The sequence below is a fragment of the Myripristis murdjan genome, chromosome 13 (genome assembly GCF_902150065.1).
Source record: "Myripristis murdjan chromosome 13, fMyrMur1.1, whole genome shotgun sequence".
Classification (NCBI taxonomy): Eukaryota; Metazoa; Chordata; class Actinopteri; order Holocentriformes; family Holocentridae; genus Myripristis; species Myripristis murdjan.
Window position 1 is genome coordinate 36,719,128 of NC_043992.1, and position 27,691 is coordinate 36,746,818.

Here is a 27,691-nt window from a genome sequence, read left to right on the forward strand (position 1 = left end):
TCCTTCATTCCTCGCCAAAGGAAACTTTTCACTGCCGTCTCACAGTTAACCCTGCAGGAGCTGAGTGTTTTCTACAACAGCTCCATCAGCCAGCATCACCTGAAGCTAGTGGTGCTTTCCACCAGCAGGGGGAGCCACAGTATACTGCTCTCAGGAGAGTCTCAGCTATAACAACTGGCTAGTGAGGAATCCGTGCATGGTGACTGTAGCATGTAAATAAGGACAAATACAGCAACGTCACGACATTATTTTCTTCCCTGAGACTCAGTGTGATCAAAAGGGAAGTGCAAAACCTGCTGAACTGTTTTCTTTCTCGTTGGGTGAATGACCTGAGGGTTTTTACCTCTACCTCCAAAAAATCTTTATCACTTCCTCCTGTCAGCATGTTTCCACAGATTGTCAACAACGCTTGTTTACTTCCTGTTCGCAGGGCTGAGGTCGCGGCTCCCGGTGTCTGCTGCTCTATGCATTAGGCGACAGGAAGCTGCATTGAAATGGAGCCTGTCTCCAAGGGGGAGGATCTGCCCGTATAGTTCTGCAAAGTCTAGGGTGGGGGTTACTATCTCCTGTATTCCTGTCCTGGCAAGTTGCAACTGGAAAGCCAAATGAATAAAGAAACAAATAAATAAGCATGCAAAAAAACACTAAACCCCTTTGTCAACATAAACTGAGGATAAGTTTCCTTACAAATGACAACAAACTATGTTGAATGCATGCACATGAAACTGGATCACGAGTGTTTTTTTTTTTTTTTTCTGTTTTAACTGCTGAACACAAACTGGTTTTGTCAGTAAATGAAAACACTATTCACAAACAGCCCTTCCTGGATGTCTATGCTCACGAGACTGACCTGCTTGCTAAGAGAGCAGATCTAGACAGAGGGACGGCCTTTAGGAGGGTCACTTCTTTCCACCATGACCCGTGGCCCAGTGATATTGCAAAGAATGCTGTGTGGTCATTATGCTAATAGGAAAAAAACCTTCCCTGTGGTGTGCCGTCGGCCAGTTACAAGCCATTCCATTAGTCTGCTACTCTACATTTCTGCACCACAAACCACTTGAGTGGCCCTCCTCCCTCCAGTCAGGACAGCAGAGTCATTCCCAGTCTTTCGCTCTGACATAAAACCAAAACCAAGTGAAATATCCTATAACACATTCTCATGCTTATATCACCTTTGGGTGTCTTAACTCACATTATCCGGAAACCTGGGAATCTGAAATTAATGTTGCAAAGGATGGCAAAATGCCTGTAAAAAAAAAAAAAAAAAGTTTTAAATTGTAGAGAAATGTGCAATGGTAAGAGCTTGCAATGCAATGGAACCTGAAAATAAACAAGGCAAGAGAAGCAACTTACAAGGACTAAATAAGGTACAGTTGAAGATTAGGAACCTCATGTAAATCCTACAATAAGAGGAAACTTGTCCTTGCGGCATGAATAAATGAAGTAAAACACATCCTCAGCAGTCATTTCCCTACTCCATAATAAATGGTGAGTGATGGCTCACCGAAATGTTTTACATCCACCGCTCCGACCCTTGAAATCCTCTTTGACTGCTCATAATGCTGAAGATGCAGCAGTTTGAGATCCTGTAATAGCTTAGAGCGATCTTAATATCACTGCAAAAGTAAAGTATTTCCAGACATTGTTGGGCTATTTTACGCCTACGGGTGCCATAGAAGTTAAAATCTTAGACAGCTTAATTAAAAATAACTTGTAGGGTATGTTTCAGGTACTTATGTGCGTATATCCAGCCAGTGTTGTAATGACTGAACACACAACTTCTGATTTACTGTGTTTCAGAAACTATAAATGCATAGGCCTGCCCCATATGATCCATGTACACAACCCTAGTGCAGTGTGTAAAACTGGTAAAACTGGAGCCTCCCACTGGGGATGGCCCTCCTCCCTGCACACAGCTGAGTAAAGTTAGCCAGAGACAGACACAATACCGGAATTAGGAGAATGCTGCTTTCACAATAAAAGCATAGGATTAAAAAAAAAAAAAAAAAACGAATGAATTTGTAAGTACTGCACAGCAAAACTCGTAATGAGTGGAAATGGCCTTTTTTTCCACAGCAGCCACTTTGACATGAAATAGCAGAGTGACCACAGGTGTTATTAATCTTATTAATTCAGGTTCTTCAGGCTCCATTTCAGTGAACTGGGGCTTCTGTGAGACTTACATGGAACAAAACATCATTTTAAGTCAGGAACATCGGTTTAACTGCTATTTCATGTCCAAGTGGCTGCTGTGAAATATAATATATAGCTACTAGCTGTAGACTATGCAGAAAAATATTGAAATATGACAGTACATTTGTTTTTGTTTGTTTTTCCAATGAATGATAACCTTATGGTTTTAAATAATCTCATTAGTTACCATGACAACAGTTTTTCAAACCTTGACGGTCAGAAAGGCTCAAGTACAACATGTGTGTCGAGAAAAATATTACATAGTTTGGTTGGTTTGATAAAAAAAAAACAAAAACAAAAAAAAACTCAATTTTCTGGATTAAAGTCGTAAATATTATTCTGCGAGATTAAAGTAATAAATATACGAGAAAATCACACTAGCGATAATTTCTGAGAAAATGACCTTAGCCGCAATTTTGTGAGAAAAAAAAAAACTCAGAAACTGATATTTAATCAGTAAATTTATGAGGGAAAAAACTCGGAAAATATCTTTTATTGGATTGAATAACACAGAAATACTCGTAATTTTATCCTAGAATCACAATATTATCATAAGCATCCAGACTTTGAAGACAAATTACATTGACTTGAGCCTATTCAGAACAAAATAATATGATTTTGGGCTAAGGCTGTTAATACAATTATTCCTTTTATTTTGAAACAAAAAGAGGAAGTTGTGCGGTTTGTTTTGACGGTCCGCGCTGGGCGGAGGGAGGCGGAGCGCACGAATCAGCGAGTGAAAAGTTGTCCGGTGCTGCAGGAGGCTGACATGGCTCCAGATATAAACACAGAGCTCCCGTCCTCTGGTTAGCAGTCGAGCCGCTGCACCGCCCGTCACTTTGCCTCCAGAGGCACAACGTGACCAAACCAAGGCCGGAGGAGAGGAGCCCGAGAGCACCAGGATGGAGGTAACAACAACTTTTGATCGTGTTTTCTTTATAATAATTTGGGCCACTGGTGCAGACCTTGCAGTTTCACACAGTTTTACTGTTTTTACACGCCTGGTCCCTTTATGCGGAACCATGTGGAGCTGCAGTGCAAATATTGCTCAGCGTCGTATGCTTTAAAGACAGAGAGAGAGAGAGAGAGAGAGAGAGAGAGAGAGAGAGAGAGAGAAACAATAATCAAGAATATTGTCTGGCATAATATTCCTATAGGAGCTTATAATGTATCGGTGGTAGTCAGTAGAGAGTTCATAGCGACTTCATGTTTTGTCTGTTTTTGTTTTGTTTCAAGTTTCAGTGCAATCTTCCCATCATATTCCAATAGAGACTATCTATCTATGATTTTAACTATCCTTAAAGTTGTCAGTGAGTACTTACAGTGTGTTTATTGTGCACTCACATACTTTATGACAGCTTGACTCTTATTGTTTTATCAGGTATTGTAATGACAAGTATTGCACTCATATTTGTAAGGTATGCATCTAAAATTTAGGATCAATTTAGGTTTAATGTGGTTATTTTTCCTAATGGTGTAGGCAAGGCTGTTGTGTAATTGACACAAAACAGACAGTCCCTGATGTAAATATTCATTCTGTGTCCCGTGATGTAAAGTTTCAGGATTTCGCCTCCGGTAGGCCCATTTTAGAGCACATAGCTTTGGGTCACTGTACAAAACCATTGAGCTCCGGGCTGATGTGGTTTGGAAGTAGCTTAAAATGAAGTAGGTTTGTGGTAATGACTATGTTACAAAGCTTTCACTACAAGCAACCACAGTGTGAGAGACAGGAAAGGAGCTGACAGATCATCTGTCACAGGCCAGCACTTGTTAATTGTGATAAATGTGTGGACTAAATGCCATTCCTCATTGTTGCCGGCACTTATGGTTCTGCGTTTTGTTTAAAAATGTGTACTTTCTGATGGTATTTTCTTATTATCAGCTGTAGTCCGCCCATCCTGCGGTCAGCAAACAGTTCTTGCTTCCTCTTTTAGAGGGCTGAGCCTCTTTCCCCTGATTTTTTACCCATTGTAACTCCAGCTTAAAGGAAGGCATATAGTTTTGCAGGTCTATCTTAGTCCTTCAACATGTGTTTCTGCAGGGCTTGCTTGCAGGTTTGCGGCCGCCTCCCTGCATAACTTGCCCTGCCCTCAGACTTTTAACATCGCTCTCAGGCACTTTATGTCATGTATAGAATGAGAAACGCCTATTTTTCCCACAGCAAGCCAGGAAGCACGTTAGTAACCTACAACACAGCTGCTCTCAGGCCTCAGATATGCTTTAAAATATAGCTGAACAGTTCAGTTTGGATTAGCAAGCATTTAATACTCCCCTCCCCCCAGCCAAAATGGAGAGAAAAGATTTTGAAAGATGAAATAAAGGAAAAAAAGAGGGCTTTAAGAATGGCTATTTTCTGATACAGATCAGTTTCAGTTGCTATAAGAAGAGGCTATTTTGAGTGTGAAAGCAGGCAGCTTCACACTGTGGGCCCCAAGTAGCTTCAAGAGATAACAGATTTTTTTTTTTTTTTTTTTTTTTTTTTTAAGTTTGAGGGACTTTATTACCAAGAAGTCGCATGATTTCAGTAAATTCTAAAAATGTTGGATCTAAACTTCTTCTTCGGGCTGGTAAAGGGTGGAGATAGTGAAAATAAATAAAGTTATTTTAAGGTTAAGGCTGATAGGATAGCTGCATTTTTACATGCATACACAGCTACAACCAGATGAGCCCAAGAAACCTGTCATTCCAACAGCTCCAGTTTGCGCATCCTGATGACGTCACACCTAAATCTTTGTTCTGTAGTTTCTCGCCTTAGGAAAGACCTGTTCATGTTCCCAAATATTGATTTATGTTAACAACCTTAAGCCAGAAAATTAGCACATGGAAAAGTCTGTGGTGTTCAGTATTAGGACCTCTGGGCATTAAGTTGACAAACTGGAAATTTTGTGTGAGTGTGTGCACACGCACCTGAGTGTTTGCATGTGCGTGTGTGTGGTAGCGTGTGTGTGTCTGTGGTGGTCTAAAGAAAAAAACGACAGCATGAAAAATACCGGCGCTAGAGGAGTGAGTGCATAGGACTGCTTTGCCAACCATGTGGCATGCACATTTATTATGTAATCCATAGTAAAGTTGGGAAGGCAGCAACACAGGAAAACTCAGTCTGCACCAGGCAGAGTTTGCTAATGAGTTTGTTTCACTCCCTGTATTTTACAGCAGTCTGTCACTTCGCTTAAGAAAGTGCCACACAATTATTATTATTTCTGTTACCACTGCTAATATTATTGCCTCTACTTCTGCTTCTACTCTAGCAAGGCTTACCACTACTGCCACACCAATACAGTCTGTTGCAAAGACGGAGTACCTCAGCATACGTTGGTCCTTTGTTGGATTATAAAACACAGGATAGGGACATCCACTGGTATTTTTTGCAGACCTTGTCAAAAGTGAACAGGTGTTTACTCAGACCATATTTTAAGTTCCACGTGTTCCAGTGAGGAATAAATTGTACGGGCTCACCTGAACATAAAACAGACACTTAACGGACCGTGAAACTCACTCAGAGTCAGCAGATTGTAAAGCACCAAGGCATGCAAGGAACGCCCAAGTGATGGTAGACCGTTCTCTAAGTCGTGCTGTTTATTACGTGCTGTTGATGTCCTGATTGTATTTCTGTTCAGAGCATACTGTAGGCTGTACATAAATGAAACAGCACTGAGCTTACCGCAGTGATTTTTTAAAATTTTTTTAACCTCTGTCTCCTCTGATTTTCTTCCTGGATGTTGCTCAGTATTCCAGTCCATGCCATTCATTAAGACGTCTCTCTGGGTCCATCTATAAGGGTCCCTGATTTTTAGTCGGTCCATGCTTCCATTAGGGGCCATCATCCACCGTGGTGACACTAGTTTCCATTTCTATGCGGATGACACTCAGTTATATATTTGTTTTATTGGACTGCCTCAGCCCTCTTTGCTCATGAACTGTATCTCAGACATGAGCTTAATGATGGAAGACAATTTCTCACAATGTAATCAAGATAAAAACAAAGGGATTGATAATTGCGGCAATGATACAAATAATATTTTAACCATATAGCTCCTCCACAAAAGTGCACTTCTACAAAATATAAAACTTCATCCAAGAAGGTTTTCTATTTTGGCTTTGTCTAAGAGTCAACATCAGAAAATAGGAACAGACTTCAAATATTGCAAACTGTTCCTTAAAGGCTATACATCCCTACAAACCCAGAGCTGATTAAGTTTCACCCCAGTCACTTTCCAATATGATGGTAGCCAAATCCACATAATGACAAGTAACGTTACCCAAATACTAACATTTGTGGTTTTGCTCATCTCCTACCATTGCAGCACCCAAAAATGTCCTGGAAAAAAAAACGAGGCAGATTGCACATTTAAAATGTTGCAGATGGCAATTACTATGTATTTACTACTGTCTGTATCTGTTTTGCTGTAGTCTTTGCAGTTATTGAAGTTACCGTCATGATGGCTTGCCAATTCAGAATTTCTTTAAAGCCACTGTGTACCGGTGTTGAATTTTGGAAGGTTGTTGCAATTAAAAGGACACATTTTCACAAAAGAAAAAAGAAAAAAAAAAAGTGCCATACTGGCTTCAGTCTCAGTGTACAGACTTGCTGGCTGAACGATCTCTAATTCTTCACACACACTGCAACTCTCTGCAAAATACGAAAATATTTACATCTCTCTGCTAACATCTGTCATCTTTAAAAATGAATCATTCAAAAGCGTCACTTGCTCATGTTGTCGTGGGATATCTGGACTTTTATGACCAAGCAAACAGTGTCTAAATCCTCATTCCCACAGCCACTTTTGTTACCTTTTCCCCACGATTTGGTTTCTCCGGGTCATAACCCAGGTCAAAAAAATCAAGAACTTGCATAAAGAAAAATTGTTTTATACCCCAAGAAAGAGTAACATTTGAACTTTAAATTAAAACAGAGATCAAATTTTTTAAGACATTCCCACATGCAGTTATGGCCCAATGCAAATTTGACATGAAAACTTTTTTTTGGATTTGGAGAAGCTGCCATCCAAAAACTGATGCATATATCTGACTAACTATTAATGCTTTGAACAGTCCATGTATGTATCTCAAAGCTCTGAAAAAATCAAGAAGCTGGAGCAAATACAAAGTTGTTTTCTGAAGGCCCAAACATGGTCGACCACGAAACCTCCGTAATTTTTTTTTCCATTTTTGAGGGGCTGGCATGCCTACCAGTTATGATGTATGACAGATATTTTTGTATATTCTGAGAGAGTAGGTACAGGTGTATTATCCTACCAAATTTCAGTTTCCTATGTGGTGTAGTTCCTGAGATATTGACACCTGAAAATGGAGGAAAAATAAGGACGCGCGAAAATCACACCAAAATCAACACATAACCCCCTCACTAAATTGACCATATCTCAAAAAGTATTCATCCGAGCAAACTAAAATTTTACAGTTTGCTTATTGGATAAATAAGGAACAACTGGTGAATTTTTCAGAATTTTTTGAGACCCATGTGCATGGGCCATTTGTTGAAATGACATGGAATGACCCTACTGCTTATCAGCTGCTTTATTTGTTCCCTGCCATTAAAGGCTTTCAGTGTCTCAAACTATACAATCAATGCATGTGGCAGAGCTACATGCCCAATGCAACATGATTATCTCATGAATGCCAGCAACTTACAGTATGTCCTGCTATCAGGGATGAGGCTGTGTCCGACCCTGCCCTTACAGCTGTCCGATGGCAGCCTGCTTTGCGGCCCCAGGCAGGACATGTGGCAGAGAGATAGGCTGGGTGGGAACCACGCAGGAGATAGAGAGGGGGGTGACGTGATCTGTAAATGAAAAACACACATGCTGTTGCTCTCAAGGAAATTGGTTCATAAAGAAATATGGGGAGCTCGAAGAGTTAATTTAAAATACGAAGAGCACCTTAAAATCGGGTGCACGCCACACAGTCTGGCCCGGTCTTTGAGCCATCTCATTTTCAGACACCTTTGTGTCTGAAGATTTTGTGTTTGGAGAACAGTTAACAGCAAGAGCCAGTGAGGGTTTTTTTTACGAAGAAACCAGGAAGAAGAGGTGATAAAAACCAAACATTACATCATCGTCGTAACTTTAGTATTTACCTCCAGCTCTCTCTGCAGAACAGACAGCCCGTGTTGCCCGTGTCTCGCCAGCTGCTCTCCTACAAACTCAGTCTGGGCCTCTTGTTTTTTTCTTCCGTGGCACAAACAAGTGCACATTGCAATAAGTGTTCATTATTACAGCGACCGCACCCCACATCTGTGTCACATCATTTAATGTGCGCACCACTACAAAGCCAAAAAAAAAGCCTACAGTAAAGAAGGTTGTTTTAAGTGAGCAGTACAGAAACTTTAGGTTTTTGACAGTTGTGTTAAAAGTTATATCTATATACAATAGTGGCTGAGACCAAGGCAAGTCTGAATTAATACAGACACCAGATGAATGCAATTTCAAGATGTAGTCTCAAGATTGGACTCGAGTGCTACAGCCGTGTTATGACATTTCTGTTCCAGGACACAGGGACGTGATGACAGCAGAAGTTTATGCAGTTGATACCAATACCAGTGAACTTTCCCACTTCCCAATATCTGATTCAGTACCACAGCAGAATAGAAATCCCATTGAGCACATACTTGTTTATTTAAACATTAACAAGTAAATAGTAACTTGATGTGGTTCAAGTGTCTAAATATATAGGCAATGTTAGAAAAATAATAATAATAATAATAAAAAAAATACAAGTTACAAGTGCAACACTGGCCTGTAGCCTTCAAGTAGAAAACAAAACAAGCCAACAAAATACTACGTCCGAATTAGAGGAATGTATGAAGTGTCCCACAGTAATAACTAATATAATAGTATGATGATGTGCTCTCATTTTGATTTACAGTGCTATGAGCATGACACTTTCAAGTGAAGATCACCAAGTTACAAAGTGGGGTATCAAGTTGTGTTGATATGATGGATACTAAAAACATTAGTACTGATGTAATTTTCCAAATTTTGGTATTGGCTCGGCTCAATATTGATTCTTGTGGCATCCCAATAGAACGGTCACACAAACCACAAAGTTCAAAACGCTTTCTATCTGAGTCTAGACTTGTGCGACATTTCCTGTTTCCGTATCTCTTATCCCTCTCCTGCATACTCGCAGCTATTGTGGAACATTTGATCCTAAAGAAAGCACGGTCCCAAGCCTGGGTGTTTTCAGCTGCATCTCCACCGGTGACGGATGACGGCTTCCAAACCCTGTCGCGCTGAAACTCTTCAGGAGCTGTAAGAGGCGGCGGGCGGGTGGGTGGGGGTGCGGGGTTTCACTGAATGAAGTAATCCCGAGGCTGCGCTGCGCGATAGTCGCTGCGCCTATTCAGCCGCCCGCTCCCGCCCAGCTGATCCGCCGGCCAGATGGTTTCTGTCCTCGTGATTGCCAGACCAGGGCGGACGAGAATACCATAGCACCGTGCAGAATCTCCAACAGATGTTTGTATCAAAGTCCTCCTCCACGAGTCCAGGTTTAAACATTTGGAGGAGTTACTCGGTTGTGAGCTGTTTACATTTTTTTATAACTTTTTTTTTTTTTTTTTTTCCCTGAGCATTCACTCTCCAATCTCATTGCACAACAGGCAGAGAATCTTACACAGGCTCACATCACATCACATCACATCACATTCCACAAACATGCCTGTCATTTGTCCTACTGTAACTTCAGAGTATTTTCCTCTTTTCGCTGTAGTTAACATGTGTAATAATAATAATAATAATTTTTAAAAAGTACAACGTTTCAGTCTTGTGAATTTCCTCGGGTAACAGATTTATCAACAGCTTTCTGTTCCTCTTGCCTCTAATTTTGGATGTGTTTTCCTTCTCTGTGGATGCTTATTATTTCTATTACATATTTATGTTTCCACACCCTACAGTACTAGTCAGTGTCAGCAGCACCTCCCATTTCCCCCGAGGCAGCAGCAGCAGCAGCAGCAGCAGCAGACTTTTAGATCAGAGTGTCCATTTACATCATCGCTCTGATGGAGGCCGCTCCTCTAGATGCTTCACTGTGACACACTGGCGCACACACACACACACACGCAAAAACATGCAAACAGAGTGCCAGTGAGGGCAGTGGAAAAGTGAGATATTCAGATGAGGGCCAGTCCAAAAACACATCATGTTTTCCTGGAAGGGCGGAGAGCGAGAAGGTGGCTGTCTGCTCTCCTGCCGGTTAACAAGTGCACGCTGAAGGAGCTGCAAAATCCACTGTGGTGGATTTCCCGCTGGCAGAACATGCTGACTTGTAAAAACAAAAGTCCTCAGATTCAAACCAAAGCCATTATGCTTGCAGGGGCATTTGAACAAGATCTCGCTGAACAGCTGTGCTCGCTTGGTGCGCTTTATTTATAGATGGATCCTCCGTCGTTCCGCAGATTTCCACTGTGGAGGGGCTGATCAGTTGGAGCTTATCAGGATTGAGAATTGCACACGGCCGGTCACAATGAGAGTGGGGTTAAAGAACTCGAGCTAAACATCGCTCTCATCAACTCTCGCAGATTACATGGCCCGGTGCTCCTTGACCGTCACCGTCTTACCAAGAGGATATGAGAATTTGCAGGGACTGATATCATGTGCTCCCTCTGCCCGCCTCTGGAAACGGGAATCACAGGAGCAGACAATAGCAGGCACTGTGTGAACTGTCCTTCTGGGTCTTCGCTTGATGCATCTGCTGGTCATACAGTGAACCTCGTGTCTCCATCCACAGGCTTGGAAATTAAGACGCTGTTTTGGAGTTACCATTCTTTCTTTATTTCATTATTTTGTTCTTTTCAAAGTGTACTGAGCACGCACGTTCCTTGCCCGCTGTACCCTGCCTCACACTCACACAGTGACGTACACTCGGTCCCCCTGTGCTTTAAGAGATTCTGGTTCCACTGACAGAATAGGCCATGAATAGGCCCGTGAAGTCATTCCCTCTAATTACTGCACATATAACACCAACGCTGACTAGTTTGCTCAGTATAATTTTTTTTTATATGGATTTCTTTATGTGTTGAGGCAGGTGTGGACTGGTGGAAAAACGGATCACTCCAGAAAGCCGTGCTAGAATTAATTAGCTTTGCATTTATTGTTCTGGCACAGTAAAGCAATATCTGCAGTAATTTGCATTGCATTTTTTAAATTTTTATTTATTCATTTATTTATTTATTTTTACGAATTAAGTTCATAATGCATATAATATATTGCTCCTGTTATTTTTGCATATTTAAAGGACAGTTGGTAAAGGAACCAGAAATCCTGTTTATTTTCAATATAGACAAGAAACAAAGGAACTAGACATGAGTCATCAAAATGAGGAACACCCTGATATAGAGGCCTTTGGGTGATGTAATGTGCTTTGTGGAGGCCATGTTGGAGGTCTTCGGCTCGCAGGCAACAAGAGCTCAACAGCTGATTGCATTTCTACACCTACAGCTCAGCTGTCTTAAGCTCAACCTTTTGCTGAACATCTGGGGCCGTTTGCACTAAGCACTTTTTCAGGAGTCCACCTATAGAGAAGTTAAAGTTCCAGTTCACAAAGGTGCTAAGACCAACTCTTACTAAGGAATCAGAAGAACTCTTAAACTTAGAGGAAGGGCATGGTTGACTTTTTTTTGCTTTGGATGATGAACAAGCTTACTAAACCAGAGATGTACTCACTTTTAACTACCACACATCTCATCATCCAAATTTAATGCAGCTAGATGTGGATGAATAATGTCCTTGTCATCATCCTCTGTCTCTCTCTTTCTTTTTTTTTTTTTTTTGGTCTGTTTTGTTCTGTTTGATGTTTTTGTCTCTATGTTAGCCTTTATGTCACCTGCCTAGGGACTACAGATGAAAAGTAGTTGTTTTTACTAATACTTGCATATTTACATGGGTGTATCTCTCACACTAATGCTCATGAATATGCATTGTCCCGATTAAATAAACCAATACAATAAAATAAAATGCCCACTTGGATTGGCTGATACTTGAAGCCAGTGGTTCTCTGTCAGTGAATTGAAAATACTGTAGAAGGAGATATCATGTGCTTGGTGCTAGATTGGATCCAGCAGAGGTAAGTCTCTGTTTCCTAGTACAGTGATGGGCTTTCTAATTGACTTATATTGTTATGAATTGTTTGGTTAAGTACTAGAGGTTTGTTTTCCCTCACAAGAATCGCCCTGCTCGTTAGGAGAAAGTGGGTGCACCTGTGACGTCCACTCCCAGCTGAAGGTCTTTGGTTAATCAGCAGGGCTGGGAGGTTATATAAGGAGCAGTGGCTGCTCAGTTCAGTTTTGGTTGTGAGTGTGTGAGAGTCAACACCATCAGTTGGCTCTCTTGGTATTTTGAAAGGATAAACCAGGCTTTTGTGTGGGGGCTTTTGTGTTTTGCCTTCTCCGGGTCCACTGACTTCCACTCTTTTCTTTTGCTGGGTTGTATTTTTTAGTTCTTCTATCATTTTGATAGATTTAGTGAGTGGCAGGAAGGAGAAATAACCCCCTGCCACCTTTTTGAACCCAAGACCCAGTTTGTTTGTCTGTTTGTTTTTTTGTTACATGCAGTTTGTGTTAGTTTTCCCCATTAGCAACCTTTATTTCTCTGTTCTCTGGGGGGGGACAATATGCATTCTCTACAGCCTTGCCCTAATGTTAGTCAAGAAACAGCTCTGGTGGATCCAATCTAGCAAACACCATATCATATTGTCTCCTGGATTATAGGCTAATGCTGTCCACACAGTTTCTAGTGAAAACTAATGTCGATCAGTAAAATGTGGAAATATTTGCACCGTACTGGTAATCATTTTCTACAGTAGTTGGGTTAGGGTTAGACAGGTTTATCCATCTCCTTGACTTCAAAGTGACCACTTACTGTTCACAAACACTGTTACCACAGTTAACACTTACCTGTTTGGAGCAAACTGAGGAAGTGGCACTTTAATTTTAATTACTGACAGAACATAATGTCACATGCTCCCGGGAGTGATTGATAGATCATTACATGGATCGTGCATTGGGACAGGTGTGTCTGTGTGTGTGCATGTGTGTGTGTGTGTGTGTGTGTGTGTGTGTGTGGAGCAGCAGGGTAGGGGGGCTGCGCACACCAGAGGAAATGGAGGTTTATGACCATAAAGACTAGTAAGCATTACCAATAATTATAATTGCTTTTTTTTTTTTTTTAACTCCACAACTTCAAACTGTCATGGCAGAACGTTATAGCTACAGTTTGTTAGATGAATGGGAAACACACCCCAAACTGGCTCTGCTATCATCATAATACCCTCATGATTAAGGCAATACCTTCTTAAAAACTCATTATCCTTGAATGTTTGAGAACGTTTGCCTGATTACAGGGCAGATAGCCTGCAAACGCCGTGGTAGGATTGTTATTAGTTCTCTAGACTGCTCATAACTCCTCACAGATTTAGCAGCTGGATGTAGAGACATAACGCTTTGTGAAATTATCTTTTCCCAAAATCCTAAAGTTAGTCGTGAACACACCCACGATTTTTAGGAGTCGCTCCTGTTTTCCTATTAAATTATGAGCTACTTAGCCTGCAACTGGCCAGTGCTGCATTTTAATGTGTGTCAACTTGCCTTTCTAGATGAGCTCGCGAGTTAGTTAGCTAAGTCAGCAGCTGAATCTCAGAAGCGAAGCCAAAAACCAGCAATTTTTTTTTTTTTAACTGAAAGTTTTGGAGCAAACACGATTTACTGTATCATAGTAACCTAAATGCTGAAAGTGGTTCATAATTGGACACTTGATCTTATAGTGATACTAACTGGTCCTCCACCCACACCTCAACTATTTATTTTTTAGATCTCTCAATAGCCTGGTTGTTATATATTTAGACGTTATTGAGCCCAGCCTATTCTCCAGTGGACAGTCATGATGGCGCCAGCTGTGGTTGCAGGGAGACTTGTGACGCAGCTGAAAAGCCTCTATTGTTGACCACTGAGCGAGTGAATTGCTCAAGGATAACCTAATAGTACTTGAAGTAGGGAGTTGAGAGTGTTATGATCAGTTTATATTTAGGTGGCGGTGATGGTGTTCACAGAGGGGCACGCGGCCGGGAGGGTGCATGAAGTCCTGAGGAGAAATTCTCCAACCTTGTATTGAAGTCTGCACCACAGAGTGGAAAAAAAAAAGCCCAGGCAGATTTGTTAGGTTTGTTGACATTACTAAATGCACTAGATGTTCTGCACACCACTGTAAAGGTGTGTGGGGTCGGGACAGAGACAGACAGGTGTGTGCATTCCAGGGGAGCGGTGCTGGAAATCAAGCATAACTCATGCACTCACCCCACCCACGTGTCCCCAGCTGGCCAGCGGGATTCAAACTCGCAACTTTCCAATCACCTGGCGGCACGTGTGACCCGTTAGACCACCACCGTTCCCTCGCATGTCAGATTAAATTTCGGCTGCGAGGCGGAATTGATTTTGCCCGTTACGCCGTGGAATTGAATTTCCTGTTTTTGCGAAGAAACAAAACGTGTTTGATGACAGAACGTCGGCTGTCTTTGCTGCTAACAGGCAAAATAAAGCGAGCAGAATCTAATGGAATTTCCCGGGCAGTCAGAGTTCATAAATAGCTCGTGTCTTGTTAACCTCGACCTAGGCTTGTCTTTGGATGGCTGCCATCGTACAGTATGTGTGCAAGGCGTAACTACTAGGAGCTTTGGTTTTCTCTTTCAGACATGCCCAATTGCCCTATATGCAAGATTATATTACAGATGTAGTTTATAAATCAGTGGGGAGCAGTGGTTAACATCTAGGGACATCTCTCCTAGGAGCTGAGGGGTTACAGAGCAGAGCAGTGATCCAGACTTCTTCACTGCTCGGGGGCTTTTTCCCAGGCCAAGAGCCCCAGAAATAGAGCTTGCCCTGCTCTCCCCTGCAGTGAACTGAAGTTTCCCACTCTTCCCGAGAGCGTGGGGTCCCAGTTGACTCAAACACGCACATGACTGAAACCCAACTGGAGGCCTTTTCATAATGTGCTCGCGCGGGTCACTGAGACAGTGTGTCCGTTTTGTTGTCTGAATGAAAACGGAGACCCAAAAAATCATTTCCATTTCATCTGAGAACTAAAGGAGTTTTTTTTTTCCAGGGAGCTTTTCAAACACACGAAGAAAGAAAAATGACACCGAAATGAAAGAACATTCACCAAATGAAAGCTTGATTCAACACAAATATTCCACTGTTCAGTTAAAACTTTAGATTTGTCTTTTTTTTGTAAGGTTCCTCATAATGTTCAGCATTCATTCTGCAGAAGACAAACTGACCCTGAAACGTTCACTCAGACATCCTTTATTATTGCATTGGATGACAAACATTTTTGGAATGACTGTAGAGTATTGTTGACTAAAAACTGAGGTTCTAAAATGCATACCATGTGAAAAATGAAACTTTGTTCACTCTTTTGCCTACAAGGTCTTCAGTATCCCTGTTCTTTGCAGGGATACACCTATCACAGCATGATGTGCAATACGAAAATCCATGTGGTTTTCCCACTACAAAGTTCAACAGAGGAACTGTTAAGGTACTCTTCTGAAATAATAGTCCAGTCATTTTATGAAAAAACCTAGGACAAATTGCAAGAGAAGCAAACTCAACTGATTTTGGATCCTCAGTTTGTCCTGAGTGAGGGGAAAAAAGTCCCAAGGAATCCCATTGATGGAAAGTTTTGAAAATCACCTATTTATGACCACATATTACCAAAAAACACTGTTTTTAAACACACAGGGGAAAGGGGTTCAACATTTTACTTTCAGGTATCACTATAAAAATTCACAAGTTGATTACACACACAAAGACAAGAAAAAAAGTCAATTACAAGTTCTTTGAATTATTCTGTTTACACATGCATATCACACATTATGTGATTTGATATGCACTAATAAGGAATATAAGGAATAAATGCCAGAACAGATATTTAAACAGTGAATTACAAGGTTACTATATATATAGTAACCTTGAATTAAAAGATTACTATATAACAATGAATTAAAGGAATATAAGGAATAAATGCCAGAACAGATATTTAAACATTGAATTAAAAGGTTACTATATATATAGTAACATTGAATTAAAAGGCTACTATATAACAGTGAATTAAAAGGTTACTATATAACAGTGAATTAAAAGGTTACTATATATATAGTAACCTTTTAATTCACTGTTTAAATATCTGTTCTGGCATATATTCCTTATATTCCTTATTAGCGCATATCAAATCAGATAATGTGTGATATGCATGTGTAAACAGAATAATTCAAAGAACTTGTAATTGACTTTTTTTCCTGTCTTTGTGTGTGTAATCAACTTGTGAATTTTTATAGTGATATCTGAAAGTAAAATGTTGAACCCCTTTCCCCTGTGTGTTTAAAAAGGGTGTTTTTTGTTAATATGTGGTCATAAATAGGTGATTTTCAAAACTTTCCACCAATGGGATTCCTTGGGACTTTTTCCCCTCACTCAGGACAAACTGAGGATACAACATCAGTTGAGTTTGCTTCTCTTGCAGTTTGTCCAAGGTTGACCCCAATTTTGGCCTCAAATTTCTGTCCATTGTTCACCAATTGTTTCTTACCAATTTATTTATATTCTGGCCTTGAATGTGCCAAGGCAATGTCACTTTTAAGGGGAGGAAAAGGTTTGCATTGAGTCTGAGGTTATTTTCATTCTATGAGAAGAGGTTCTAACGCCCAGTCATTAAAGATAAGGATTCGCTGGGAAATGAAACAGGAGGGCTCTGTTAATGAAACTAAAATGACTTTGTCTACAACCGGAAAGCTGTCGAATAGTTAACGCAGAAAACCTTTTTAAACCTCATGTTTTATTTCAGTCACTTTTGGAGATAACAGATATGTACCATGTATAAGGTAATCATGGCTGGAGCTGACTGAATTCCATTTCTGACATTATGGTTATGTTTTTTTTGTTTTTTTTTAAAGAGAAAGTACAAAGGTCACCCTCTGTAATCACCGGAACCAGAACTTCTTACTTTATAATCAGGTTCACCAATATTTGTGTTAGAAGCATAACTCACTGGAAAGCACACAGCCGTCCTCGACTGTGTGTGTGAGTGCGCTGGCCTCCCTCCTTTGTGTTATTTTCAGTCATTTTGATTAGAAGAAAGCTTGAAGCCTCGACTCGGTTCACTCAAAAACGTCTGAGTTGTGATTTGCACAAAGCTTCACTTCCGCCGCCCGTCCTGTCGTGACAAAGACTTTGTGCTCCGAAGGCGACGTGTGTTTTTGAAGAACAGGAAAGAGTTAAACAATTAGGGGTTACAAAATAATGGCTGAGGGTGGGTGGTCCCCAGTGATTAGTATTTATCACGGATGAGAAAGGAGAGCTCAGGAAGAGGGCTGGGGTGTGGATTAGGACCCAGCAGCGGCACTGAAAAGCATTAGCGGAGGCAGACTGGGGGCTCGCTAATGCTGCAGTACGTTTGGGTGGAGGGAGCAAGGTGGTGAGGTCATGTTGAGAACAGGGGGAAAAAGGAAAATAAAGAGTGTGATTAAAATGTGGAATGTGTATATCTGCAAAGCTTGTAATGTTATGGGAGATCCATGTTTCCATGGGCTACAGCTCAAATTGTGCAAAAAGGGAGGATGCGGATTGTGGATTGGGTGGGGGTGGGGGGGGGGCAGAGAGTGCACACCCAGGAAATGTGTCAGAACTGGCAGCTGAGATACATGAGCTTTCAGTGGTCCATAAAAGAGAAATGCACTATGGTGGACAAAGAGAGACAAAGAGAGAGAAGGGAACGAGGCAGCGGCTGTCGAATGCAAATCATCAATTAGTGGCACGATGCGTACGTAGTGCCACAGTGCTGGAGCGGCTCCAGCTCCCGTCATGTTGTAAACAAACTCCTCGCCCCGTTCGCAGCTCCACTTCTTGGCACAGACGTGACATGGCCGGGAACTCGGATAACGGAGCGACGCCGCTGTCTTTCTTTTTCGAGACGCACATGCTCTGTTACAGAACACTGTGACGTGCAGGCATCAGCTCCAGCTTATCACTCAGAGTGCAGATATGTGGAGTGAGTTAATGGTCATCAAAGAGCACAGTGGAGGAGGAAAGTTTAGCAATCAGCCTGGGAATAAGTGGGAGAGACGGGAGAGACAGAGAGTTAAGTCGTGATAACGGCGTAGGGCTGCAAGGACAGGTCTCTCCTGTCAGGGGCTGCCGTGTGATGCTGAGCAGCTGTGGCTTTCTTCCTGTGTCCAAACCCACAAACGCAGCTCTTTAAGTGGGAGAGGAGAGGAGTTCCTCCAAGGACAACACCCCAGGTTCTCTGGGTTGAGCGCAGCACGCTGGCGGGGTCTCTCTCTTGTTTGCACAGCCTCCTCCCTGCTGTGTTTCACAACCCTCGCACATTTTCCTGTCAAGAGGGGGATGTGAAACATGCCCTTTTTCTTGAACAGCTCCTTGTTCAGCTGCGAAACAGTTATAGTACATGCTATGATTTAAAAATACTCCAGCTGTGTGTGTGTGTGTGTGTGTGTGTGTGTGTGTGTGTGTGTGTGTGTATTGTGTTTTCCATCAGGCTGGCTGTGCTGAGCATGTCACTTCCCCTGAATCACATCATTCAGTGTTTCCGGCTCATCCGACAGGGCAAAGGCAGCACACCATGTAGTATTTCTGATACACTGTGACCGACGGTGTTCATAAATCCAGTCTGCCAGTCTGTTTGAAAGTGTTACCCTTCTGTTGGAGGAGAAACAGAGCGAAAATGGAACTCATGGCAGCGCTCACAGCAGATATAACTGGCGGAAAATTAAAAGGCATCAAGTTCTCAGTCGTGTTGACACGAAAATCCTCCGGCAGGCGTGTAACACGGCTGAGATAAGTTGTGGTCTGACGCAGCAAACTTTTGCACATTTTGAAACACTGTCAGGCTCATCGTGTGTTCTCAAAACTCTGAGGAGGACGTTTTGAATATGCCTCACTGCAAAAACTCAAAATCTTACCAAGATTATTTGTCTTATTTCAAGTCAAAAATGTCTTATTTCAAGTCAAAATATCTCATTACACTTAAAATAAGACATGATCACCTCAGAAGTAAATTGTTTTTAGACAATTTTCCCTTCTTTCAAGTGAAAATTCACTTGAAACAAGTGAAAATTTGCTTGTTTCATTGGCAAAATTTGCCAGTGGAAAAAGTGAAAATTCACTTGAAATAAGTGAAAATTAGCTAGAAACAAGAAACAAATTTTGCCAATGAAACAAGCAAATTTTCACTTGTTTCAAGCAAATTTTCATTTGAAACAAGAGACAATTGTCTAAAAACAAGTTACGTCTGAGGTGATCATGTCTTATTTTAAGTGTAATGAGATATTTTGACTAGTAATAAGACATTTTTGACTTGAAATAAGACAAATAATCTTGGTAAGATTTTGAGTTTTTGCAGTGCTCCTCCTACCCTCCAGTCTAAACCAAGAGCTGAAGGTTGTGTTATCTGAAGGCAGGGGCAGATGTGCGAGAACTGAAACAAAGACGATGAAGAACTTCATGTCCTACAGCTGACGATGCTTTTTCAGTGCACTTATATTGTACAGTGATAGATCTTTGTTTTACAGGATGATTTTGAAAAGATGACTGAAGTGAGAGTTGATGAGCTGTCTTGACTGTTGATTATAATTGTCTTTGATTGTTAATTAATCATATGTAAACAGGAATTTGTACAGTGCTCTGACGTGATGATTGGTTCACTTTGAGCCTCATTTTGGAATGTACATTCTTTTACATGAATAGTTGCACTGGGCAGTTTGCAGCAAGGGAATGGGGAAAAAGGAGCTCAATCATATGCATTATAGTGTATTCACATATTTTCCACAAGTGCTGTCAACACAATGGACACTTGTGAAAAGATTACACGCGATCGTGGATTATATACAGCAGGTTTCAGCTGTGGTTCGATGCTGTTTTTCTTTTCCAGAAGGATTCTCCATCCAAGCCGTCTGTGGCTGAGCTGGCTGGAAGGTTCAAAGGTCATGTACTCCCGATGCCCGCATCAAATGAAGAGGTGAGGCGTCTCTCTAATTAAACGACAGCAGTGCACAAAGCAAGCACATCTGGTCATGTAGAAGAGTGTGTGTGCGCCTCAAATTCAGTACTTATATAGATAGATAGACAGATAAAAGCTCCTTGTGATTACACGTCTGCTCTCTTATGTTTTTGTAGAGGCCGTTTCGAAGACCGCCGTGTTCCCTCAAACTGCAAAACCAAAAAGATGACAGTGAGGAATCAGATGTATGTCCCTTTGTTACTTTTCTATTATATTTTCTGTGGCATCTTCATTTAAAAATCAAATTCTCCCACCGCCTCTGTTTGAATTTGAAAGTGTGAAGTACATGCAGTGTGGATTGTTGCCTCATCAACAGTTTAACTACTTTTTCCTAACATAAAACCTTGAGAAAGTTAATTTTTTACAAGAGTCTATATTGCTGAATTGTTTACATCAGTTTTCCAGCGTGCATTGTGTAACACGCAAAATACCCATTATTTTTTACATACAGAGCCATGTTACAACCCCCCTGTTTGAATGAAGCAGGGCTCAGTTTTAGGAAAGAATCCAGTCTGCTTGCTTTCACTCACTGAAAAGCACAGAGCGTGAAAAAAAAAAAAAAAAAAAAAAAGCAGAAGTACAAGAAGTATGTATAACAGACGAAGCTATATGTTGTAAATCAGCCTTGTTCTTGCATGGTTGTATGTCCAATACCATCATTATCAAGCTGACTCACAAAGGCCAGATTCATAAATGCTGATCGGTATCACCGGATAAGTTCATGTCAGCGTTCCATGTTTCAAATGAGCTGTGATGATTTGGGAGCTCAGTGCTTTTGTTTTTTTTTTTTTTTTCCTCTTGCAGAAACCTACCGCCGTCTCCTCAAATCCCTTTAAAATCAAGATGAAGAATTCCCCCATCATTGAGAAGCTGCAGGTGGGTGCACGCTGCAGTTTTTGAGCGTTACGTGCAGGAAATCACAAACAAAACAGCTGTAAGCGTCACCTACGTTGTGTTGTTGTGGGACGCGAGAGTCAGGAGCCCTCGATATTTTAAGCATTACCGCCACCTTCTGTCCGGCGGATGTCGGTGCGCGAGTCGTTGCGTGTGAATGCTGAGAAAAAAATGGGAAGGGCTTGTCCCTGCTTACTCCACAATCGGCTCAGATTGATGAGCTAATGAGATAATATCCCCTGGTAAGGATCTAAGTCACTGCGGTTCCTCAGTTAGCCAGTCACACGGTGGGCAGCCATGGGACAAAAGGGCTGCCGCTTCTCTCTCTTCCTCTTCTCCCCGGTGCAGGTAGGATATTCTCCTCCGAGCTTGCCAGGTGCTAACCCAGGACACCCCACGGTCAAGTTCTCCAACTGGATATCACAGCTGCTGTTTGTGACATTTAGAGCAAAGGAGGCCATTACTTTTAGCAGTCAGGGGAGTTTTCAGAGTGTGCAAGGAGAACAGGACAGTGATTTTCCTATATGACGTAGCTTAAGCTGTGTAATGCCCATATAGATTATAGAAAATGAAAATGACTTAAATACTTTGTTATTAGATTACCTCTTTTTCATTTAACATTTATGTATATTTTATTGTGATTTTTTTCTTTGATAGATCTTCCTATATTTGTTAGTTTGATGACTTTTAAACTATTACATTATCATAATTAGTGATAATTGTGGCAACTGCTGTTATTTATGCTTCAGCAAGGTAGTTACACCTGTTTGATATTCTGTGTGGCTGCTTTCCCTCTAAGTTTGTTATTGTTAGGAATAATTAGCACTGTTTAACATGCAGTACTTGTCTATTATTAGTGCACAGCATTCACAAATGAGATTGCAGTCTCCAGGCCTCAGGATTTCTCTCTCTCTCTCTGTCCCTGCAGGCCAATCTCGCTTTGTCCCCCACCGCTCTGTTGCCTTCACCCAAGAGTCCTGAAGTGAAGCTGCAGCCCGCACCGCTGTCCCCGACGGCCCCCTGCAGCCCCCAGAGCCCCACCCTGAGACCCTCACAGCAGTCCAGCGAGGACGAGGACGCCGTCAGCTTTGAAACTCCCCCCGAAGGCACCACACTGCCCAGCATCAACAAGGTATGCATTCACCTGGACATCAAACAAAGAAAACAAAACATGATTATGTATGATTCATGATTTTGGAAGCATTTTTGAGTTGAATTAGAATAACTGATTATCATATCCAGCATTTCTTTATTGCATATACCAGTGCTTTTAATACCATATAGATCTGTGACTGTTCAGTGCCCTAGATTTATACTTTTTGTCTGATTGCTGCAGCTTTCATGGTGCATTTCATACGTTTGTGTGCTGTTGTCGGTGACTAAATGATGGGCATGAGAAGTGCTCACATTAAGGCCCTGAAGGGTTTCTCACGCCATCCGCCAAGTGAGCTGTGACGTCACAGCGGTCACGTGCGCCTCAGCGGGGGTTCGGCGCTGGCGGTTTAAGCAGGCCTTGGATAAAGCTCAAGCAAAATGCCCCAGTAGTGCTTGAGTGCATGGGGGATTGAAGACGTAATCTCCTTATCCTAGTTCTCCTGTAGAGTCCTGGGTACCATTTTGTGCCGTGTGTACTCTTATCAGACTCTGACAATGAATGCTCATCGTTACGATCAGACAACACGTATGCTGTACATGTGAATGAATATTAAATACAGATTAAAGCTTTTTTATTATTATTATTATTTCTCTAGCAACTTGCCAACAGCTTAGCTAGGCTGCACTGAAATCCTCGTTTGATGGCATGAATTCCCTGCTGGCTCTTACTGATCCTCTCCACACAGACTCGCGCACGGCTGTCATTCAAGAGGCGACCGCCCACGAGGCAGCACAGGAGGTCAGCTGGAGAGGAGGCCGCAGGCTTTGGGAGCAGTCTGTCCCCGAGTGAACTGTCGAACACAAAGGAAAACGGGGACAGGGACCACGTTTTTGAGAGCCCGGAAGAGGAAGCCGAAGATGGGCAGCAAGCCAGTCTGAGAGGACCCGAGGAGAGGGACAGGGACTGTGAAAAGACAGAGGACGAGGTAGCGGAGAACGACCTGACCAAAAGAGGAAGTCCAGACTCCCAGATATCAGGGGAGCAGACAGCAGAACAGCCCCAGACCTTAGAGGCTTTGGAGGGGGAACGACAACTTTTAGAGTCTAGCTCTGCCATGCCAACAGGGGGCAGCAACAACTTAAAGGAGAGGGAAGAGGAAGAGCTGGAGGAGGAGGAGGAGGAGGAGATTCCTCAGGAGGCACACCAAGCAGAAAGAAGTGACAGGGTGTGAACTGTGAATGTTTACATTAAGAAAACAAATATATGAATGTCAATAAGTTATTCATTACTTTGATTAAGCTCTTTAATACTCATCAGATTCCAGACGTTGTTCTTTTTTTTCTTGGTACCTCTTCTGTTTTAAATGTGTTATTGCCTCTGTCTCCCTCTCCTGGTCGGCTGTATGATGAGTCTGTAAACACTGGAGAGTAATGGAGAGACCTCTCCAGTCATAGAAGCGGCTGTTTCCTGTACATGGAAATAAGCATCCTGATGATATTATATCCATGTTCAAGCAGAGGAAGTGTGCTTCTTGTTGCACCAGATCCTCACAGCCACACATATTTTTATCATTAGTAGCATTTCTTCTTTATTAAGAGTCGGGCAGACAGTGTTAAGAATGCTCTTCCATGCCAGAGGACAGAGCAGTTTGGAGATACTGAACGCTGAGTTGGCAAGAAGCAAAATTATTATTAAAAAATGGCCACGTAATACACGTGCAGATATGTAAAATGTGAAGTTCTGACATCATACCAAATCACCCTCACTTTAGGATAATGAAATTGTGTGTTTTGCTTAAATAGTTTAATTATGGTGTATCTTGGTCTCTTTGCTACTTTTGTTTCTCTTTTGTATGCCTTGCAAAATATTGAAATCACAACGCTACTGTAGAGTGGCTCCAGTCCTCAGCATTTATGTACAGAATACGTAAGAAAATAAAGACTTTCCTTTATATTAAAAAAGTATTACATACTGTAATGTTAATATTTGACAATGGTGTCAGTTATGGGTATTGTAATGAAGCCAAAGTCAATAGTAGACTTGGAAATCAAAAAATGCAAGGACTTATGACTGCATTATCTCCAGAGACATTAATGCCAGGGACACTAGTTAGTCAGGTTCAGCCAAAAAACAAACTACTTTTTAAAGCAAGGTGTTACTAATCATGGGGATGATGTGTGTTATGATCAGAACCCAGATGGACTCAGCATTACTGACCTCAGCAAATGTTGCTTATAATATACAAACATATTACATCTACCTGATTGTAAACACAATGCCTCCTTCCTCAGGGGACTATTAAAGAACATTATTCATGGTAAAAGCTTTCGACTGATCAGTCAGGTCATTTTGGTAAGTTTTCTCAGTATTCTGTGTTTAGTTTTTTGGTATAGTATTACAAGAAGAGCAAAAAAAGCAAGGTTTGATGAGTCAGATGTAGTTCTGATAAACAAGGAAATGACAAGCATGGTATAAATAATGATAAAAAGGAAACGACAACCATCATCAGCCTCATGCTGCTGTTCTTCCTGTTTCATTTATGGATGCTATTTTACGGAATTGACAGGAGTTTTAAACAGGAGGACAGCAAGGAAGAAGGGATAAAATACAGGAGAATCCCAGGAAAAACGGTGGGCCCATGATGACAAACATTTTCCTAAAATGTATAGTAGTCAGCAGCCAACAACCAAATATATGAATGTTAATAAGTTATTCACTATTTTGATTAACAAAGCTCTGTAATACTCATCAGATTCCAGACACTGGCTCTTATTCACCAGCAGCTCTTAAGAACAAATTCGTTCTTAAAACCCACTTATGCAGTTTTCAAGCGGATTCTGGCATTCACCAGCATTTTCTTATTTGAATCTACAGAATCTACACACACTCAGGAGCTCTCTCATGGACATTTGAGCGCTGACATGTTTGTGCAAAATACCCGGCTGTTGTGTTTTCTTCAGTTCTATAGTTGTATAAAATTATAGGATTTAAATATTTAGATAATTTATCATATTTTAATAATTATTTTCATTATTTTACAAAGCATTATGGTCTGTTAAAATAAAAATAACACAGATTTGAGCTCAAATTCTTTTTTTTTTTTTTTTTTGAACTTCATCAGCTGTGCCTCCTCCAGTAACAGCATCCCATGCATCTTATTTTTCTGTTACTTTATATCCACTGTTGATGCTATAAGAGCTCTGGCTTCTGCACCCTGGACGATTTCAGCTCCATCTTGCCGTTGCAGCTCCTGTCGCGCCGTCCCTTGTCACCTCGAAGCACGTGCGACGGTGCTGTGTGTGTCCCTGCATTTGTCCTCACTTGTTTTGTCATCACTTTCTTGCACAATAAAAATAACATACATTACAGGTCATTTGGTGTTCACTTCCTGCAACATCCGTTTCAGAGCTGTAGAGGTTTTTTTTTTTTTTTAACATCTGCAGTCTGGTGTCCCACCCTCTTTAGACTTGCATTTGGGCATTCTTGACTTCTCTCAACTTGATCAGCCTCTGTGTGTGAGTTGTGTGTGTGCACGGCCCTGCAGTCTCACACCCTTTCATGGGGGCTGGCCGGGCCTTCACCTATGCTAATTAAGGTCAACTGGCACGCCCAGTGACTTTCATCAATAACAGAACAGGTATGAACAATTCTGCAGCTTAAGAGCACATCATGAAACCAGTGTAAAAATTTAAGGGGAAAAAAAAACCTTAGAAAGATATTGGTGAATGAGGCCCATTGTTTTCTTTTTTGTTTTTGAGAGATCTTAGCAACTGGCAAAGTAGCTGTTCAGTCATTAGTATAGTCCCAACAACTTTACTAATATACACTACTCACAAAAAGTTAGGGATATTCGGCTTTCGGGTGAAATTTCAGGATGAACCTAAAATGCATTATAACCTTTACAGGTGAACTTAATGTGACCTTCTGTAAACTTTTGAATGCACATGTCCAACTGTTCAGTGTTTCAGTACTTTTTGCACAAGTTGCTGTTCTCTAACAAGGAGTTTAACGGCAAAATTCACATCAGGTGTTTGATGCTCCAGCTCATCGAGGTCATATCATTAGGGAACGGCTGCTGGAGACTGGGGTACCTCAAATGGAGTGGCCTGCACTTTCTCAGACCTGCATCCCATAGAAAACCTATGGGATCAGCTGAGTCGCCGTGTAGAGGCTCGGAGCTCTGTACCCCAGAACCTCAATGTCCTGAGGGCCGCCCTTCAAGAAGAGTGGGATGCCATGCCTCATCAGACAATAAGTCGACTTGTGAACAGCATGAGACGTCGTTGTCAAGCTGTAATTGATGCTCAAGGGCACATGACAAGTTATAGACACTGACATTTTTTGTTGTGGTATATCCACCACTGTTGTTGGCTTTTGTTTCAAGAAATTGTTTGAGATGAGGAAATCACCAGTGTATGTTTCTACTTAAATGCCCTACTTTCATGATATAATATCACTGTAGCGTGAACTTTTTATATTTTCCATAAATTTCACCCAAAAGCCAAATATCCTTAACTTTTTGTGAGTAGTGTATGTTATGGTCATGTGCTATGAGGCGGTAACATCTTTAAGCTGTTGCCCCTTTAAGTACATGTTACAGCCAGGCTACTTATGAAATAGTGGCAGCTGTGGTAATATAAACACATATTTTACTCACATAGTCAAATAGGCTAACAGTACCTGCTACTTATTTTGGTAAACAATTGAACAGGGATCCTACATTACTGTAGTTGGAGTCATCTGGCAAATGTCAGTGAATTACAACACTGCTGGTTTACAGTAGAACATTTATAGCACCTACTTATATTGACATAATTTATATAATTGCGGCTATTCAGTCAAAAATCATAAAACCTGCCACTGTCTCGAGGCAAATTAAACTGCAAATATGTGACGCACATGTCATCACGGTGTGTGCAAACTTCAAACAGCCTGCTTTGTAACACACCTGCACCCACAGGAAGGATAATGAAGTTTCACAGCAGCCCTGCACACAAAACATTTTTGGCAGGATTTCCATTAATTTTGAATACATAAGGCCCGGCTAAGCTTGACCCAGCTAATGAATCATGTTTTAGAGAATCATGTTACATGGGGGAAAAAAAGTGTGATTTATGTAATCTTTTTCATAACATCTCAGGCTATTGCACCTTTACGTAAGTAATGATGTTACAGCTAGGCTACTTTTGAAATAGTGGCAACTCAGGTATTTTACTCACATACTCAAATAGGCTAATAGTTATTTTGGTAAGCAAATCTACAAGTAGCCTACATTGTTTTAGTTGGAGTCATCTGGCAAATGTCAGTGAATTACAACAGCGCTGGATTAGAGAACAACATTTGAAGCACCTGTTTAAACTAACATAATTAATGATCATATGTTTGCTGCTGTTCAGTAATAATAAAATCTGCCATCGTCTCATGGCACATTAAT

The 27,691-nt window shown here is 41.3% G+C and overlaps 1 protein-coding gene across 3 annotated transcripts; it reads left to right on the forward strand.

Moving 5' to 3' along the window:
• Positions 1-2,973: 2,973 nt before the first annotated feature.
• On the forward strand, positions 2,974-25,616 carry LOC115370208 (capZ-interacting protein). Of its 3 annotated transcripts, XM_030067119.1 has the most exons (7): positions 2,974-3,101; positions 20,139-20,225; positions 20,384-20,452; positions 21,072-21,143; positions 22,090-22,293; positions 23,003-23,510; positions 24,938-25,616. In XM_030067119.1, exons 1-6 carry the CDS (start codon positions 3,096-3,098, stop codon positions 23,486-23,488), a joined length of 924 nt encoding a protein of 307 aa, XP_029922979.1. In that variant the 5' UTR covers positions 2,974-3,095; the 3' UTR covers positions 23,489-23,510; positions 24,938-25,616. The 3 variants fall into 3 exon arrangements, with proteins under 3 accessions (XP_029922979.1, XP_029922978.1, XP_029922980.1); XM_030067118.1 differs by lacking the exon at positions 24,938-25,616 and having other exon boundaries at positions 2,975-3,101; positions 23,003-24,388; XM_030067120.1 differs by lacking the exons at positions 2,974-3,101; positions 20,139-20,225; positions 20,384-20,452; positions 21,072-21,143; positions 24,938-25,616 and adding an exon at positions 21,364-21,509 and having other exon boundaries at positions 23,003-24,388.
• The last annotated feature ends 2,075 nt before the right edge of the window (positions 25,617-27,691 follow it).

Bases quoted from the DNA above. Each gene is read 5' to 3' on its own strand.
- LOC115370208 (XM_030067119.1), top strand. The intron at 20,453-21,071 runs GTATGTCCCTTT...TTCCTCTTGCAG, and splicing joins ATGACAGTGAGGAATCAGAT to AAACCTACCGCCGTCTCCTC. The intron at 21,144-22,089 runs GTGGGTGCACGC...CTGTCCCTGCAG, and splicing joins CCATCATTGAGAAGCTGCAG to GCCAATCTCGCTTTGTCCCC.